The sequence below is a fragment of the Clarias gariepinus genome, chromosome 8, assembly GCF_024256425.1.
Source record: "Clarias gariepinus isolate MV-2021 ecotype Netherlands chromosome 8, CGAR_prim_01v2, whole genome shotgun sequence".
Lineage (NCBI taxonomy): Eukaryota > Metazoa > Chordata > Actinopteri > Siluriformes > Clariidae > Clarias > Clarias gariepinus.
Genome location: NC_071107.1, coordinates 1,804,015 through 1,823,748, shown reverse-complemented (window position 1 = coordinate 1,823,748; position 19,734 = coordinate 1,804,015). Strand labels below are relative to the sequence as shown.

Here is a 19,734-nt window from a genome sequence, read left to right as displayed (position 1 = left end):
GAACACAATATTTACAATATTTACAACCAACCAGGAATTTATCATTGCAATTGTCTCCAAGTGCCATGCATTTTTTCTTAACTAGGAAAATAATACAGAGAGGATGATGCTGTGTTATGGCCAATAAAATGTATTTTAAATGCTTTTACTGAGTTACATGTAAAGAATGATATTAAAGTTATACTGTGGCTCAGAAAAATATCTCATTTTGTTTTTATTACGTTTTTGTTTGCTATATGTTCAGCAAATCGCCCACATTTACCTTTAATAGTACTTAAAAAATATATTTCTTGACTAATGACATATCTTTGCTTTTATCATGACCTTTTTTAATGCAAATATGGATTATCTGCAGACAGCAAAGTTGTTCTTAAGCTCTTTACAAATAAACGCAGTGTTTAGCAGTGAGAATAGGAGCGTGGGTGGTGTTGTACAAAATGGACGAATCTTATGGGGTTTAGGATAAATATGTTTATGCAGTCACGAAAACAACATTATATTTTCAAAACCTGGTGTAAAACAACTGGGATTTCCTTTTTTATTTTTTAAAGCAAAAACAAAAAATGTCATTTGGCAGAACAACAGGCTGGTTCAGGGCCAGTGAGAGTTCTTTGTGGATGATGAGGTTTTGAGGTTTGACTGGGCTGTTGGGAGTATGATTTGGGTGTTTTTTTTTTGTTGTTGTTTTAATGAACTGCTGTGAGGTATCATAGTGGTGTTGGAGTTTGATGGCATAGTGTTGCAATTTGAAGGAACTGTTTTTGGGCTTCAAGTAAGTGGATTTGGGCTTTGACTGAGTTTTATTCAGGTTCAGTGAGCAGTTTTAGTGTTCAAAGTTATTTTGGAGTCTAAGTAAGTTGATTTGGGTTTATGTGAGCAGTTTTAGGATTTGCCCAGTGGTGGTGGGGGAGGGTTTTGAGGTTTGTGGGAGCATTGGTAGGGTTTGAGTGAGCGGTGTTTGCAAAAAGCAGTGAGCAATGTTGGGGTTTGAGTAATTTGGGGAATTTGGGTAAGCATCATTAGGGCTTAAGTGAGTTAGTTTGGAATTATATAATGGCCAGGAAAAGCTTAGGAGTTAAGGCATTGCAATACTGATTGGAAGGTCCCAAACCCCAGCACCACTGTTGGGGCCTACAGTAAGGCCCTTAACCCTTAAATGTATAATAATAAAAAATAAAATGCTCTGGATAAGGGCAAAATGCAGTAAAAGTATTTTGGAAGCTTAGTGACATGTTTTGTCTATTGTATGGTTGTGTACAGTACGCATATGGTTAAAATGACAATAAAAGCCTATAGTTATACTGGGCTTTTAATCAGCAGGGTTGGGATTTGAGTCAGCAGTGTTGTGGTTCAAATAGTTCTTTGGGGTTTAAGTGGGGGAGGAAGGTTCTTGGGGTTTAAGTGGGTCAGGGGTAGCTCAGTGGTTAAGGCATTGGACTACGGTTCGGAAGGTCCCAGGTTTAAACCCTAGACCACCAGGTTGTCACTGTTGGGCCCTTGAGCAAGGCCCTTAACCCTCAACTGCTCAGATGTATAATGAGAGATAAATGTAAGTCGCTCTGGATAAGAGCGTCTGCCAAATGCCTAAATGTAAGTGAATTGTTTTTGGCATTGAATGAGTTGCCTTTTCCTATCCCTAGCCTCAGCCTTAGACATGACTGATCTGATTTAGGATTAAGATTCAATTGGTAAAATGATTTTTGACATATCCCAGTTAGGGAACTGTGGTCAGAGTACATGGTCAGCCAGGTTACAGTGCCCCCTGGAGCAGAAGGCTTTGCTCAAGAGCTTAACAGGAGCAGTTTGATGGTGTTGAGGTTTGAACCCCCAACCTTCCGATCAGTAACCCACAGCCTTAACCATTTGAGCCCCCTGAGGCATTATTGAGCTGTTCTGAGGTTGTTTGAAAATATAATCTCAAAAATTATTTATAGCAATAAATCAATCTAATCTGTATGCCTCTTACCACGTGTCTTAAGTACCGATAGAATTTAGTTTTCTCAAATGTTGCAATTCAAAACAAAAAAATGGGGGCAATAATGAGACAAAGCAGCTTCAATCAAATGTACCATTATATTTCAGTTTAATATTCTTTTTATACTTTACCGCTTACACACTAGACTTATTAGCATATTTCGGAGTCTGCCCTGAATCATGCTCAATAAACATTCCAAATAGTTAAGTCAGAAGGGAGCATTGTAGCATGCGTAAAAATATTCTCACATGAAATTAGGAGAAATAATTCTTATAATAGAAATAATTCCTCATAGTACACTGCTCGACATTTTCAGATCAGTAGTGTAGCCATGTGAAGGGCAGGTCCATTACCTCACAATACTGTACGTGTGTGTGTACTCTTGTGCTTGACCTACACTAAGTCACACTCGCATCTTAAAACCATTCATAAGCTCGATGTCTTTGTGCTTATACTGTACTTATAGCTGGGGAAAATGCATCATCCCAACAGACTAATCCGGTTTCTTAGTGCAGCAACTGGTGTTCAATGAACTGAGATTAAACAAAGGAATATATTCCTTTATAATAAGGAATATAATACTGTAAGTATATGAAATGTTCTTATGCAATAGTACGTACGTTTTATTAGTTTTCTGCCAGCTCTTCGTTTCCTATGGACACGTCCCATTGTAGCGCACGTGTAAACAGTTTGTAAAATATCAGTAAAAGTATTTGATAAAAAGTTCAACAATGCAATTATTAAATGGCCAAATCACTTAACTTGATGACATTGGCAGCGTGTTTTGATGCTGGTGTGTAAAATGTAGATTTATGAACAGTCAAGCACTTTCAGTCACATCCAGGGCAGAGTCTCATTACACTGACTGCCGGCATCACAATTTCTTATTTATTTAATTTTTTTTTACCAATATCCATGATGACTTTTCTCGATTTTTATTTCCTTTTTACTCATATTATGTAATCTTATTTTACTGCATGTATTTAATGTCTTTCTGCTTGGTCAGGCTTTTAAAAAAGTGTCTCTGCCGTGTGAAAGTGGTAGATCTTGACACCTTCTGGATTTCGTCACATCACTCAAGCATGCATGTGTTTGTTTTTTTCTGCTAATGCGATTAAACCCATTATGAACTCCTACTGCAGTTTATCCTCCTGCAACCTGCACTACTACTGTTGTGTGCATTGGATTTTCTCCTTACTGTTTTTCTATACAGTAGCAGCACCTGATAACGATGAACTTAATCAATATCTTGAAATGGAAGGCATGGTCCCCGTACGAGGAGCGCACAAGGGAATACTGAATATTTCGTTCGAAGAGATTATTTTCATATTAGGAGGTTAAATAAAACTTCATGTTGGATACATTTCGTTTTTATGTTGTTGTTTCAAATACTCATGACGATTTTACCTGTAAGTGTAGCTCTTTAATGGATAGTCTGAATGAATGAAGTGTTTTTACTTTCTGATAGTATCCAGATTCTGAAATACAACCGAACAGAAGAGATGCTTGTTTTTCTTTCAAGGTCTGCATCAGGGTTTCTTTACCTAATAGAGAAAAAGATGATAAAATTTGATGAATCTGTATTCTCTGATGTTACGTACTGTATTTACACACACACACACACAGACACACACACACACACACACACATTTCAAGCTGTTTCTTTCTTTCTTCCTTCCTTCCTTTCTTTCTTTCTTTCTTTCTTCCTTTCTTTCTTTCTTTCTTTCTTTCTTTCTGTCCTCAGCATCAGAAATCAAAGTCTAGTTTAAGGCACGTGCATTATTTTGCATTATCTTTTGGTTTCTGCTAGATTGTTTTCCCATGCCTTGCCTTTAAAAAAAAAAAAAAAAAAAAAAAACACCATCTTTTAGAATTTATAACATTTCTTTCTCTCTTTCTCACTAATTCTTTTTATGCCACGCTTTCTTTCTGTGTTGCATTTTCTCCCGACTTTCTGAAATCAGCTTTCCTAGCTCACCTGCTGTGGTGAAGATTGTCGATGCAGAGTTCAGGCTTTCACTAATTATTTCTTCTTTTTTTTTTTTCCCCCAAAAGGAATAGTGAGAAAATAGTTAAAGAAGAGAGGGGAGGAGAACGAGAGAGAGAGAGAGAGAGCAGAGTAAGGAAGAGCAAGAGAGAGAGAGAGAGGGAGAGGGAGAGAGAGCGAAAGAGAGAGGGCACAAGCAGACAGAGGGAAGGTAGAGAGGGAGCGAGCCGGTGCAGTGTAAGCTGGCTGTCTCACTGACAGGAACGAGATTGATGGATAGAGCTGTATAGCATACATAACACCAGTTCTCCTCTACCTCATCACCTTCTTCTCTTCATCTTTCTCCCCTCCATCATCACTGTTCTTTCCCCTTGCTCCAGGACCCCTCCCTCGAGTGCATCCATTTTCCTCTACATCGCTCTACATGCTGTCGGAGGGAATTCTCTAAGTCGAGCTCTTTAGTCTGAGCACTGGAAATTCTGGACAGCACCGTAACAGGGGAGTGGATTCACTGGGAATTGTGGGATGGCAGCAATTGAGGCAGACAGTCTGACAAGAGGAGCCACGGCAGCTGGTGAGTCACCTATGGCTTATCTTCCTATGTTTTTTCTCAATGTCCTTGCTTTATTCTCTCTCTCTTTTTCACTCTGTCTCTCTTTCACTCTGTCTCTTTCTCTCTCTCTCACATGCACGCACACACACACCCACGTATCAATATATATATATTGCTCTCTGCACCTCTTCTTATGTATCCCAATCTTCCTTTTAAGTGCTTGATCTTCCTCGCATCTCTTGTGCATGTTTGAATGTTATTTCTTGCCTTGTTTACTTTGTCTCAGCAAAGTCTGGTCATTCAGAAAGGAATGCTAGTGAGATTTATGTACACTGACAAAAGATACGTAGTGTATGTCTACTCCTTCCCCGGACTATGCAGTTTCCTAATGCATCAGTAAACTTACTCTGAGTAAATAGAGCTTTAAACTCTGTTCAGCTTTAGAAGTTTATGTTAGCTTTCCTGTTTTTTTTTTTTTTGTTTGTTTTTTTTACAGCAAAGCCAGAATTGTGGAAATACTTCTGTTTACGTTGTTGATTGAAAATGAGTGCTAGAATTCCAGAATGTGAACCTGTACCTTTAGAGCATTATTGGATATTTTCACATTGATGAGTGTGAAACAAGTTTCCTAAAAAGAAAAAAAAGAAGCTTCTGATTTTGTTGAAATCAGCTCCGAACTGCTGATGTATCCCTCTGTGCATTATTTCTCGTATTCGTGTTATCAATGAGAGGTGCCTCCTCACTCGGTGTCTAAGGAAGGACACGGTCGTCACCTCCCAAAGTGCTCCTATGTGACAGCTCCTGCAAGCACCACTGGAGTCACTCGAGTGATACCCACTTCCATGTGCTTTTGCCTGATTTGCTGCGAGCAAGTCAAAGCGGAAGAAAGACGCTGACAGCCACACATTTTCCAGCTGCATTTCTTTAGCTCGGCTTGTTGACAGAGCCGGGGCGGAACGCAGCTGACGGTGATCTGTTCGCACCGGCAGCAGGAGCTCAGGTGACCTAGGAAGACATTTCTCGAGATTCTACACTTAGAACAAATCTCACTTACCTGACCAGGGTCGACTGGAAAATTAGTACCACTTACAGTTCACGCAGCAGCTGCAGCAACATCCGTGCTCAGGGGTGTCTTTTTATCTCAAGCACAAGCTGAACTCTGCTAACTGGTTAGGAGAGGTCCTCCGGATGCTGTAAACGCTCCCCAAAGCATGCACTTGAAAATATCTTTATTTAAAACTAACTGGGAGAAAAAAAAAACCCTGTTTAGTGCCAGGTACAGCGAGGTGCCGTCTTGTTAACAGCCACTTTAAGTAATGGGACACGATGTCACCTGGAAACGTGTTGTTATTGAATCAAGGCTCACGTCGCTCATGGAGGTGTTAAGACAAATCATGATGTCCTGAGAGACGGAATGCGAGATGAGGAAAGAGACAAGAGACTTTGTTATCTTTTTTTTTTTTTGTTCTCGAGTCCTTGATGAAATGAAATTGGAAAGAATAAATATGAAACTCCTGGTGGAGTCTCTGAGCCTGCTGTAATGGAATCTGTATTCATGAAGACGATGATGAACTGGTGTCTGGTGTCTGCAGAATCACATATAAGACACACAAATGGATTTTTGTTTTTCACTGATAGGGCTTAAAGTGAGCAAGCAAACAAGCAATAATAAATAAAGGAATAAATAAATAAATGCATTCTGCATTCATCCTAATGGGATTTAAAAAAATCCCATACAATGAACAGTTTCCTCTTGCTTTTGATGTATGCAACAAAGTGAGTTTTATTTATTTATTTAATTTTTTCAGTTTTAATTTAGTTTATTTATATAGTGCTTTTAACAATGGTCATCGTCGCAAAGGAGCTTTACAGAAAATGAGTCAGTATTGTTATTCAGAACAAAAAGAGAACCTCAGTAGTCGAGTCAGCACATTGCAATTGAGGGGAATAACTGTTTATTATTAATCTGTATCAAAAATAGACATAACATAAATAAAAAAAATTATAAGGGTAAAATCTCAAGATTTGAATAGCTTATAGGGTTTATAAAATTATAAATGAGGGTCAGGGGTAACTTAGTGGTTAAGGCATTGGATTACGGTTTGAAAGATCCCAGGTTCAAACCCCACAACCACCAAGTTGCCACTGTTGGGCCCTTGAGCGCGGCCCTTAACCCTCAACTGCTCAGATGTATACTGTGGCTGCCTCTTTAGTCTTCGTTCAACAACAGACAGTGACTCAGCTTTTTAGACAGCTAAGGGATGTTTATTTCACCACCTGGACTCCAGTTTGGAGAACAGCATTAACGTAGGACTTTCTTGGATCTTGAGCAATGGTGGGTCAAGTTGAGCCGTGCTAAAGGGGTTAAAGGGAGTGCAGTGCAGGGTTAAGTTTCTATGGTGTTGATGTTTTTTTGTTTTGGATCGTACTTAGCCTTATACCTAACACCATTACATAACCCAAAAGAATTTGTACTACTGTATGGTTAACTATAGTAAATACCATAATGCACCATAGTGTGATACTTAAAATATTATCATTGTAACCAGGACAGGACTTTATAAAGTGGCTGGTCTATGGGTATCATGGCAGAAATGTACTATGGTACTGTATATACAGTACCACAATACTTACATGAATACCATGGTAGGTACAGTGGCTCTATATTGGGTATGTGAAAGGGCTATAGTGTGTTCAAAACTATCTAGGAACTATACAAAATAAACAGCAAAAAGACATCATAAAACACAAGTGCAAATGTGCAAATAAGAGCAACAACACAACATAATGCAATGCAAAACTCTGAGTATTGACTATTTGCACCTCATATAGTCTCTACTTGCTCCAACATTCCTGCCATTTCTCGACATGCTTCAACGTTCTCCCCAGTCTGTTCCCAAGGGGTCCAGCACAATCCTCACTATCTTTACATGCATCAGCAGATCTTACATCCATACTTTGGGTATGCCAGTGGCTACAAAAGTTTAGCAGGTTTTTAATATGATGTCTTTGTACACATGTTAGTACCTACGGCTATTGTCTTATAGTACAGGTTGTACCAGCGCACCTATGCCATATTTTTGACAATATTTTAGTACATATTCCAGGGTACCATAGTAAAGTGCATGATAAAACCATGTACCATACAACAGTACATCTACCCATGTACCAAAGTACAGTATGTATCATGGTAGGTGTATATGTATATGTACAGTATATATACTATATCAGCAATTGATTACTTGTAAAGTTAATGGGTGTAGGCCACCCATGTTTTCTTAGCTCTGGGTTGTCTGCTACTGGAACCCATACTGGACTATCAAATGATAGATAATATTTTTCGTGGTACCCTATTAGATCACATGCAACAAGATGACTGTAAATGTAAACATCATAAAGAGTCTTCTTCTTCTTTGTCTTTCGGCAGTTCGCCACAGCGAATCATCTGCCTCCATCTAACCCTATCCTCTGCATCCTCTTCCTCTCCTTTTTTGACCAACAGTAGCCCAATTTCCGAAAGCTTACAGACATGGAAGAAGAAGTATATTTGCTTTTAATCCAGCTTAATAACAAATCAAAGGGAACTAAGCTAGCTACCACTCATGATACCTTCTAGTTACCTGGTTTGGATGTAACTGGCCCTTGTGATTGGTTAGCAGGAAAATGTGCTCAATTTGCATAACAAAAAACATTCTGACAGGATGATCTGTGGAATTAACTCATGGTTTCAGATTAAAACATTTTAAATAGTAACAATTCTGTTATTGCAGAATAAACCGGGAGAAGCTCCGTGGTTAAGGTCTTGAACTACTGATCAGAAAGTCCTGGGATCTAATTCAATTCAATTCAATTTTATTTATATAGCGCTTTTAACAAGGGTCATTGTGCTCAAAGCATCTTCACAAAAATTTAAAGAAAAGTTAAAAAGAAAATTTATGGAAGTGTGTATGTGTGAGAAAAATGTGTCTAGATAATAACGAGATTGTTCCTGATGAGCAAGGAAAGGGTGACGGCGACAGTGGCAAGGAAAAACTTCCTGAGATGGCAATAAGAAGAAACCATCAGAGGAACCAGACTCAACGAGGAAACCCATCCTCATCTGGGTGATAACAGATAGAAATTATACAACATCATGTGTGTTTTGCAGCTGAAAGTTCAATATAACAGAAGTTATTTAAATTAACATAAAGTCCAGTTCAGTACAGGGATGAGTCAGCATGAGTCATCTAACCGTAGCACCACCAACTGTTGTGCCCATGAGCAAAGCCCTTAACCATCAGCTGCTCATATGTGCAATCAGATAAATGAAAGTTGCACTAGATGAAGATGTTTGCCAAATGCTGAAAATGTAAATCGCACCTAGATTTTTATGTTGAAATATGACACTAGGAACTAGGATCCATCTAGGAACTTATCTAGTCCAACTAGGGAATGTGGAGATCGATGGTGATTACAATTGTATTTATTTCCTTTTTTTTTTTTTTTACAACTGTGGTAGGACCTCTGGTCAAACATTCACATGGGCATTCCCACACTATGGGCAATATAGGAACCCTAATTAGTGTCTGCATGCCTTCGGAATGTGGGAGGAAACAGCAGTACCCAGAGGAAACCCACCAAGCACGGGAAGAACGTGAAAAATTCATGCACACATAGCTGAGGCGGGATTCAAACTTGGACCCTGGAGATGCCAGGCAATAGTGCTAACCCTTACTGTAAGTCACCGTGCCACCTTATGCAAGATTAGCACTTTTTTGCTTAGCCTTTATCTGTAAAGTTCTAAGGTGGTATGTGCAACACTGACCCTAGTGTACACACTCATGTTCTGTGCTAGTATGAAGTTGGGACACCGAGTATCTGTACACAATACCTTCACAATTTGTGTGCGAATACCTCACTCCAGAAATTAATCTCCAGTGTTTTGTCCTGGAATGTGTATAACAGGTACAGGTTCGTTGATGGAGCCTTTTTCTTCTTCTTGTCAGTGCTGGCCTGAGAAACAATCCACCAGCCTAAATCCATTCAGGCAACAGCAGTCCTGTTGTTACATCACATTGACTTCAATGCAGAGCAACAGGAGAGTTAACACATATTGTTCATGGGAAAACAATGATGCTCTATAGTCTCTAGCTGTACATCCACAAGCTTGGCCAATAAGGTAGGCGTTTTCGATGAAATGGTCATTACGCTCGCACACATAGACACAAATGAGAGAGGCAGTGTGTGAGGCAGCCAGCCAAAACACACCATGTTCATTGCATCATTATATTCATTACCACTGTTTTCCCCAGGGGAAAAAAGAACATTAAGACGCATCTGTCTTTCTCTTTATTAGTCTACCAATGTCTGTCTCTTTTCAGCCTCATCTGTGTCTATTTGCTATCTGATAAATGGAGATAAATACTAGAGAATGATATCCTGATATAGAGGCATAAACCTATGCTTGATTGTGAATAAGAGTTATGGTCAGTAGCTGTTAAAAGGAGAAATAAAAAAGAAATGGTTGTTTTGTACTCATAAAGAGAGAGAGAGAGAGAGAGAGAGAGAGAGAGAGAGAGAGTTCTTGGAAATTGCTGGAGTAAGGCAGTATTTAACTTGGCTGTGCGTCTTTTATATGACGAGTCAGGTCACTCTGTTAGAGTCAGATCCTTACAACCTCTGGCAGGTGCTGATCCTAAAAACCTGCACTGCAGGCTTGTATGTCTGAGTCTGAGTCAGCAGTATGTGTGCGTAGGTGGGTGTGGCAGTACTTCATGAATGAATATGGGTTATAAATACAGCAGCGTGGGCCATTGGGGCTGCTTGTTAATCAGACATGACTGCTACTAAGGTGACTTTATAGACATCTTAACAAAGTAACATAGTAAGTCAGGCGCAGGTGGCCATGAGCCTGCCCCGATGGGAGTTATGATGATCGTAATGATTGCACGTATGTGTTTGTCTGTGTGCCTACTGTGCCAAGTAATCTCTCTCAAAGCATCTCTGGCGCAAGATGCACTCTCAGGAGGATTGTTATTAGGAGCGGAGATGCATCATCATGGACTTCATCTGTCGCTATAGTAGCTTGTCTTGTTTTAGATGTTGCCCTTATTGGTTAGTAATCTTCTGATAATAAACCACAATCAAGACTAAATCAGCTACATGCAGGCTTTATTCCAAAGGAGCCAGGAAATGCTCTTTTTTACTTTAATGTTGCATGAATGTTGCATGTACTCCCCAATCTGATCAAAGATATATAGATATATATATATAAAGGGGAAGAAATGTTAGAGAAGGCACAATCTAGTTGAGGATGACGGTGGATGACGAGTGGGGTTGTTGAAGGAAATAAAGACTGAGGGAAAATTACATACAAGCAAATAGTGACCACGTACGGATGCTTGAGAAGATAGAGACTGGTTGAAGAAGTTGTTGGATCAAGCAAAAACTGGGTGGGGTTGTTGGAGCAAGTGGAGTCTAGTGGAAAAAGGTGTTGGAGCAACCAGAAACCAGGTGGAGATGTTAAAGCAAATAAAGACTTTATAAAGATGTTAGAGCACTGAGAGAACGATATTAAGGCATGTGCTGATGCATGTAAAAATAGTGAGGATGGTGCTGGACCCCTTGGGATCAGACTGGGCAGAATGTTGAAGGATGTGGAGACATGGCAGGAATGTTGGAGCAAGTAGGCTGTATGCGGTGCAAACAGTCAGTAAGTATTACTCAATACTCACAGAGAATTGCGTTGCGTCATTTTGTTGCTCTTATTTGCACATGCACTTTGTGTCTTGTTGCTGTTTTTTTTATAATTCTTAGACAGATTTGTTAATTTATGGTGTTAATTGATGTTGTGTACGTAGTGGTGTTGGAGTAAGCAAGGAAGGTGTTAGAGTACAGTATGTGGAATGTGGGAATGATTTTGGAGCACATATCATTCCTGTCTTGTTGATGAGTAAATGTTGGTAAAGAAAAAAAAACAGGTTAAAGCACCACAGCACTGCTGGGAAAATGCTGTTAAGATAGTGTGCAGTTTCTGCAGGACAAATAGTTGACGAGGTTAAAAGCTGATACAAGCTCAGTGAATTCTTTCTGATGTGGAGAGCTGAGATCACAAATGCTGAGCAGAGCATTCTCCGCAGCAATTGCATTAATGTTTCCTGATAAGAACCACAACAATGGCTGCTCCTCCACACATACATGCACAACTTCACCCTACTCACCTCCAAAGGAACAGTATTTGGCATACAATCAGCCCCGGCCAATTGGCTAGATCTTTCATCATGCGTGGAATTGTTAGAAGTTGTACACAGTGTGAATTCTGTTTCTGGACTCCAAGGAGAGACGAGTTTTTCGGACTACATGAGTGATATGATGAGCTCAGTGGATTAGCCAGAGACCTTCCAGTGTGCTCTCTCTCTCTCTCTCTCCTTCTACATATCAATCTACCTCTCTGATTATGGCCCCCTGAGCTTTGGGCCTTGGTGGGCCATGACTGGTAGCAGATGGTGTGAGCAGAGCTGGCCTCGCTCAGGTGTCTGTCACAGAAGCCACGCATGGCGATGGATGTGCAAGTTCTGTCGCTCTGACACGTGCCGCCATTGGAGAAATGGATCGCAGTCAGTTTGCATAATCTGAAATGGCTGTCACCATCAATCATTCTGGGTTCGGAGGCTTTATATCTGGCACTATAAACAGACAACGTGGATGCGCCAGCACTTTCCTACTCTCCCGAGATGAAAAACAATCCACATTTTCATTTCTGTTAGGCTTTACACACAAATTCATTTTTACTACTGTCAACTTTTCAAAAAGATCTGTCTGTAATAGTTAATGGTGAAGTGGCAATAAATGAAAATTATCCAGTGATTTTTTCATAGAAAGTGTGTTTGGTGAAGAATTAAATGGCTTTCTTTTCATTCCAGCTCGTCCATCTCATACTGGGTTAATCCTTAGTGCCCCAAGAATTCCACACCTGGAGTTTTGCCTAGGTGAGTAATTGTGATCTGTTCTTTTATTCGCCCTCATATGGTACTTTAGGAAAGTTTGAAAAAAAAGAATAATCGAGGTAAAAATATGTCAGGCTGTGCTTTGTAAATACCGAATTTGTTGTCAATCAATTTAAGTCATCATAATTTGGAGAAACTGCCAATGCTGGAATCAATTTCACATCCTTGTGGGGAAGCTCCTTCACAAACCAGACATAACTTATTCTACAAGGTCATAAGAAATGAGCCCGTAACCTGAGATCCAGCAGTCACTTTTTTGTCCATAAAGACCTTTATTTCAGACCGTCCATCTCTTCAAAGGCAAAGGTCTTTCTGTATTCTGAATGCACACACAGCTGCCTCTTTTCCAGCATATTAATGTTTGATTTGATTGTTTTTCTTAGGTATTTCTTAAAAGTTTTTGTTTATGCTCTGTAATAAAATTACGGCTTTTTGCAGAAAGTCTTCATACGCACTAAGATGATTTGTTATGCACGGTCTCTCGTTAAAAAAAAAAAAAGTGAGCTCAAAGAGGGGACCTTTATTACTTTTTGGCAGGGAAGATGATGGCGTCGTATTATGGAGACATACGGATAAGGCACTGCAGCATCAGTGTGGACATTCCTCCCGATTTTAATTCATCTGCATGTTTGTACTAATAAAAACCTGAGACATAGGCTAAATAAATATATTCACACGCTTGCCAAGCTAGCAGATGGAGCAGGAGCAACTGGTTGAGGTAGTTGTATGTATTCCGTATCTCATGAGAGAGGCAGATGGATAAGAGAGAAAAGTATAACTACCTGTGTAAAGACCATAACAAGTAATAAAATTATATATATATATATATTTTTTGACACGTTCTGCCTTTAACTCTGTTTTGTCAGTGATCTGTTATCTAGTCGTGTACCCTGTTCCAGGTTGTTTGTTTTTAATGAAGGAATTTTGCAGTACAAATTATATAATGCATTATTTCTTTCTTTCTCCATTATTTTTTTATTACCATTAAAAATACATTTCGATTAATATTAAATTCACTTAACTCACCTTCCCCAAACACATGTGGGCAGCAGGGCAGCAGATAAAATTACAATACAACATTGCACAAATACAACTGTACAGCCATAACCTTTTCACAGCTACAGGTCTTCATTGACACTCCTAGATCCTCACCAATTGGTTTAAAAATCATTGCCCAATAGCTGTCAAGCTGAAGGCTAGAGCCAGAATGCAGGTACCAAAATGGCTGGATAAAACGAGCACCTCTTTCATCTAGTATCTGTCCCAGGATACATGTCGGCGAATCTTGCTTTGCTTCAATGAACCCTGCTGAGAGCTTGGACTTGAGGGATAGACCTCAAGTTCTGCGTAGCCTGAGGAATATACAGGAGGTTAGCTAGATGCAAAAGATACAGTATATTCCCAGATATTTATGATGAACTAAATGGCAAGGTCTGTCTGATCTGTAGCACTAATTTACTAACAGAGAATCGTTCACATTTATAAAGGTTTAGTTTACAGACTATCTATAGGGTCACTAACATAAAGCCAGAGGTCATCAGCATATAAAACTACACAGTGTTCCATGCTTCCACTTATGATGCTGTAAAATAACGTGGTTAATCTAAGAGCAAGAGAATGACCTCAATGCTGATTGTGTGTGGAAAAGGGGACAATGGAAATCTTGGTGAATACCACGTTATTGGGAGGTAATCCGATTGAGAGTAATTTGAGTGTAAAAACATCCTCAGGTTAAATGATCCAGTAGTTTAACCCAGGCCACAAATGTCCAAATCCAAAAGTCTCTAGAAAATGGATCAACTATACCCATTCACCTCAATCAAATACCCTATGCGATAACAACATCCTGACTCAGAGAGGCACCTAGTGAATAAACCACCTTAGCCAGACGAGGGTTATTGGAAATGGAATGACGGATGTTAATGAAACCTGTTTCATTGGTGGTCTAGACGGCATGACGACCAAAATGTTAACATACACATTATTTAAAGGTGAGATGGGTGCTATGCTTCATCAACAAGGAATTGCATCATAAGACCTGGTTTGACTTAAACATCCCTTGTAGATGCATGCGAAAGTGGCAGGAGCAAAAAGCCATTTTCAACTTGAAACATTCTTAAAACACTTCTAAATGGATTTATTCCAAATTTTATTGTACTAGTCTATTGTATATCTGTCCAGGCCTGGGGTCTCAAGACTTTAAGTTGATGTAATGGTACTGATAATCTCTTTCTGCCCAAGCGTCTGATCTAAATAGTCCACTTCTTCTGGTCCAATGCTATCTACAAACATTCTATATTTGTACCATTTGAGGGGAAATTCTGCGGTGTGGAGGGAGGAATAAATAACTGTAAAAAAAAATATTTATTTTATTTGGATTGCTACGTAGTTATGCTTTGATGTGCATCTCTTATCTAGCAAATAGGTCATGACACGGCTTGACGCTTCAGCTAGTGAGCTATAAACCTGCTTCCCTTGTCTCTGTATTCATAATTGAGAGACTTAATTAACTGTTCTGATTAATAGGTTAATAGGTGTATGTAAGTCTTTATTGGCAAGGGAGGCATAAGATATTAATTGACCGCTTACATAAGCTTTTAATGTCTCCCAAAGTAGGGAGTATGATAAATTGGTTTTATTAAGCTGGAAAAAGTGTATAAATATTAGTTAAATTTCTTATTGAAAAAACAGAAGGGGGTTGAATCTCCAAAAACAAACAAAAAAAAAAAAAACACAGGGCTCACAGGTGAGTGGTCCAATAGATAGCTATAAATGACTAAAACAGTGTGTGTATTGTGTCTAGCCTTTATCATCTATAAAGAAATAAAGACAACTGCTTAGCTGAAGGAAAAAAAAATCTCCCAAGGTCGACATAACCCTTTATGCATTTACCATAACAGAACATGTTCCCTTATCACTGATCTATTAAAAAGTGGATACATAACACAGGTCATATCTCCTGAGAAGATTAGCTGGTTCAGATCTGGTATTAATGACAAGACTTTATTTGCAAAATGCACATCATCCCATTTAGGGGCATAAATTATAATAAAACAACCATTAATATTGTTAATAACATTTCTTGGTGTAAATTGTATTCTCTTGGCAATTAACATTGCAACACCTCTGGACCTTCTGTTAAATCCACAGTAGAGTAAAAAGACTAACTCATGCTTTTATCTTGTCTTTTATCATCTTCTGGTCTAAAATGCATAATTTAAAAAAGCTTTTTGACATGACCAATAAGTTCCTTCCAATTCGTTCCTTGTTCTTTGAATTTGTTCTACCTTTAAGGTAAGGCTATAAAGGAAGCACACACAAAGTAACACCAGCATAGTGTACCTCCTTATGGAGGAAATTCTGGATTTTTTGCTGGTCAAGAGTTATTGTTAATCAGACTCAGTAGCTGAATGTCATAGTTAAATATGGTGGAATTCCATGGATTAAACTGGAAAATGAATAATGGTGCAGGCTACAAAAGTTAGCAGTTAACCTCCACAGGAGGCTGCGTTAGTGCTGCATGAATACCCTAAGGTCACAGCTCTTTGCGATTTTCTTCTCTCCAGTGTACAGTAAGTGGTAAAACCCCATGGCCTCCTCTGGTGTGTCGAAATAATGTTCTTATCCTCATAGGTGACCTGAAGTCTGGCAGGATATAAATGACCATATCTGGTCCTGTTCTCATGGAGCGGGGATTTGACCTCTTTGAATGCTTTTTCCCTGCTCTAAAGTCTTCATGAAATAATAATGATAAAAAAAAAAAACACACAATTTCCACAGAAGTACAGCTCATTGCTTAGTCTTCTGATGAAGTGATAGATCATGCTTAACTTGAAAGAAATGCAGGACAACCAGGAACTCTTTTAGTCTTGTTTGGTTGGCTTCCGTAATATTCTTGTGGTCAACTATCCTTAGTTTTAAAAATGTGTTTGAACACCACAATGTTGCTGTGGTGGCTTTGGCACCCACTAGTTTAGTTTAGGCCATTTTTAACCCCGTGGATGCATTCCTTGTGTCATAACACGATTTATCTTGCTCAAACATAGAATTCACCAGGAATAAAGCTTCTTTAGGTTCTCTTTTTAGGGCTTGAATGTATTGCTTGCATTATGCCATGTCAAGAACTAAGCCCCTCAAGGGCAGTGCAAGCTCAGCACTGTGCAACGAAGTCAAGGCCACAGCTATGACTTTAATTTTCTTGTTCGAGTCCCCTGTTTATTTTGAGTTTCATTTTATTTGCCATGCTAGTATCTAAATATTCTCTTGAGTTGTACGCAATGTTGTACACAAGGTAATGAGTGACCTTGATCATACAGCAAAGATAAAATTTGGGAGTCACTCTAACCCATGCCCCCTTACTTCAACGAAGAAGTCCATGAATGTTCAGATTGTTCAGTCTTACCATGCAAGTCCGGTTTAATCAAAAATCTTGAATTTCCCTTCACTGGGACTAAGAGTGCAAAACTTATTCCAGGATATAAAGCAATCTCCATAAACACATGGATTACCAAGTTAGAAACTTAAGAACACAAGTCTTCTGCACTGAGCCATAACCTGAACCCAACTCAGCACCTTTGGAATGAACTGGAACACCAAATGCACATATTATGATTATTGAGACTTCATGTTCTCAGACCGGCATAGTGGTTGGAACTTCCAGAATCGAGGGTTCGATTCCCGCTTCAGTCTGTGTGCATACAGTTTGCATGTTCTCCTCCTGCTTGGTGTGTTTCTTTAGAGTATTCTGGTTTCCTCTTGAAATTCAAAGACAGGCAGATTAGGCTAACTTGAAGTGCATGTGTATGCTGCAAAGGATTGACATGCTGTCCTGGATGTACACCACCTCATATCCAAAGTCTCAAGGAATAGTCTACAGGCTTCCAGTGATCCGGTATAGGATAAGTGGTACAGAAAATGAATGAACATGCTGACCACCATCATGTACATGTCATGGCTTTTATATATATATATATAAAATTATATATAATTTTTTTTTTGTTGCAAATTTGATCTACTTTTACAAGCCATCATACAAACAAATCAGCAAGTATACTAAAGTAACAAAATAAGAAAATATCTATTTTGCTTCACCACCATGAAGAACACCGCCTAAGGGATTTCAAGTGCTCCCTGTTCCCAGTAATAACACAGAAAAGTACAGGTGCTAATAGCATTTACCACAGATCCATGAGTGTCCTACTGGATGGATTTTTTTTTTTTTTTTTCATTTTAATGTTGGTGTGTTGCTTAGTGAGAGTGTTTCTAGCACTTCCTACTACTTTAAAGCCCTGCCATGTCTATTTAGTATAAAGATCAAATCCTTCATTTCCTTCATTTCCATTCCTCCGGGTCATACATATCCAGATATTCTCAATCAAATTATTGGTTGAACCTGTAAGTATCAAATGCAAATCATGGCATTTTCTTGGATTTTATAAAAAATATTAATATTATTATTATTATTATTATTATTATTTATATCCTGGGAAACCCTTTCGCATGAAGCCGAACTCTGTTCTCCATTGATCGGTTGCTAATTTTTTTTATCACTGAACCTTGATCAATTACGATGTTCAGAAGCACAGAGAGTGTGTACAGAGATCTATAGAAACCCACATGAAGAAAAAGGCCATTGCTAATGGAGTAGGGGACTCTGTAATTGCAGTGCTTAAAGGGCTTGTGGGTTTTCCCCCCCTTTCTTAGTGCTTAGTGCTTGTCAGGCTGCAGAGATTGGTAGTGAAACCAGACTAAAGTAATGAAGACTCATCGATGTGCCAGTGGTAATGAAGGCACTGGAGAGACCTTGGTTGGGACAAACAAAGCATGAAAACAGTTGGAAGAAGCTACAGGCACATTTCCTCGCTAATAAACCATTTAAAATATGTGATATTTTGGAGAAAATTAAAAGAATTCCAGATTTAACAACTGCATAATGGTCTAACTAAATGCTGGTAAATGTCTTTTAAACTGCATTTTTCACAGCATATCCTTTTTATGGGTGCTTTCAAATAAGTGGCGTCTTATCTTCATCAGAACCTGGCAGGATTTTCACCCTCTGTGTTGTTCATTCATGCAGGTCAGCACACAATAATTACACACGGGTGCAGCCCACACACCCGGTCAGAGATAGACTCTGCAAAGTGGTCTCGGCTTTAAGTGAACTTCAGCACAGTCCAGTGGCAGTGAGAAAGCGCTTCGACTCTGACTCAGCCGAAAAACAGGAAGTGAGCCAGCCATGCTTTACAGTTTGGTCTGAAGGATTTGCTTGTACATCAAGGCATCAAGGGCGAAATCCTCAGCCAGGCACAAGGGACGATGGAAAAAAAAAAAAAACATCATGGTGCACTTATTTAGAGTTATATTTAACCATACACTTTAGGTTAAAACCTTTTTTTTAATAAATTACCATATTGGTGGTGTTGGGAATTGAAATCACAAACTTCCATCCAGTGTCCCACGTGCCAAACACCTTAACCACTAAACTACCACTGAATATCCTCCCCAAAGCCAGATTTTGTAGACTTGGGCTTGAGGCAGGGAGCACCCTGGGTAATGTAGCAATCCATCTCAGGGCACACATACACACTACGGGCACTTTGGGAACACCAACTAACCTAATCTGCAGGTCTTTGGAAGGTCTCACATGTCTTGTGGGAGGAAACCGGAGTACCTGGTGGAACCCACCAAGCACAGGGATAACATGCAAACTCCACGCACACAGACCCGAGGCGGGAATCAAACCCAGACCCTGGAGGTACAAGGCGACAGTGCTAACCACTAGACCACCATCCTGCCTACTGTAACCTTATACTATGGAGTAAAAAATACAGTCGCACATGCCTCTCTGTCTTTATGTCTGCCTATTTAACTAACTAACACTTTCCAGTTTGTTTAATGATATTTAGCAAACCAAACAGCGAAATATCGGCAGGTATGTTTATTCATACAGCTAGAAATGGAGAAAGAAAATGGTTACGTTGTGCTGATCACTTTGTTGGTTCAGGTTGAAGCAGAGGATTGTGTGGAAGCTTTTAGACGTTAGAATTATTATAGGTATATTTGAAGTTCATGAATCTTAAATTCATATTTAAGATATGCTTTTTTATTATTTATTTTACAGCAATACACTTGTACTGTAACATGTTTTGGTAAAGCTAAACATAAACAAAAGAATAATTTTTCCCATTGCATGTCTGGCCATAATAAACTATACAGGTCTTTCTTTTTGGGAAAG

General features: G+C 39.1%; 1 protein-coding gene across 4 annotated transcripts in view; it reads left to right on the top strand.

Moving 5' to 3' along the window:
- The first annotated feature begins 4,196 nt into the window (after nt 1–4,196).
- The window catches only part of inpp4b (inositol polyphosphate-4-phosphatase type II B), a 259,010-nt gene continuing 243,472 nt past the window's right edge, over nt 4,197–19,734 (top strand). The window contains exons 1-2 of one of the 4 annotated variants that reach the window (XR_008361055.1): nt 4,197–4,536; nt 12,417–12,482. Coding sequence is in view for 3 of the 4 variants with exons in the window: in XM_053502917.1 (XP_053358892.1) it covers nt 4,488–4,536; nt 12,417–12,482 (115 nt within the window). In the remaining variant the exon portion in view is untranslated. The remainder of the gene's footprint in view (nt 4,537–12,416; nt 12,483–19,734) is intronic. The other 3 variants (XM_053502917.1, XM_053502914.1, XM_053502915.1) reach the window with 3 other exon arrangements.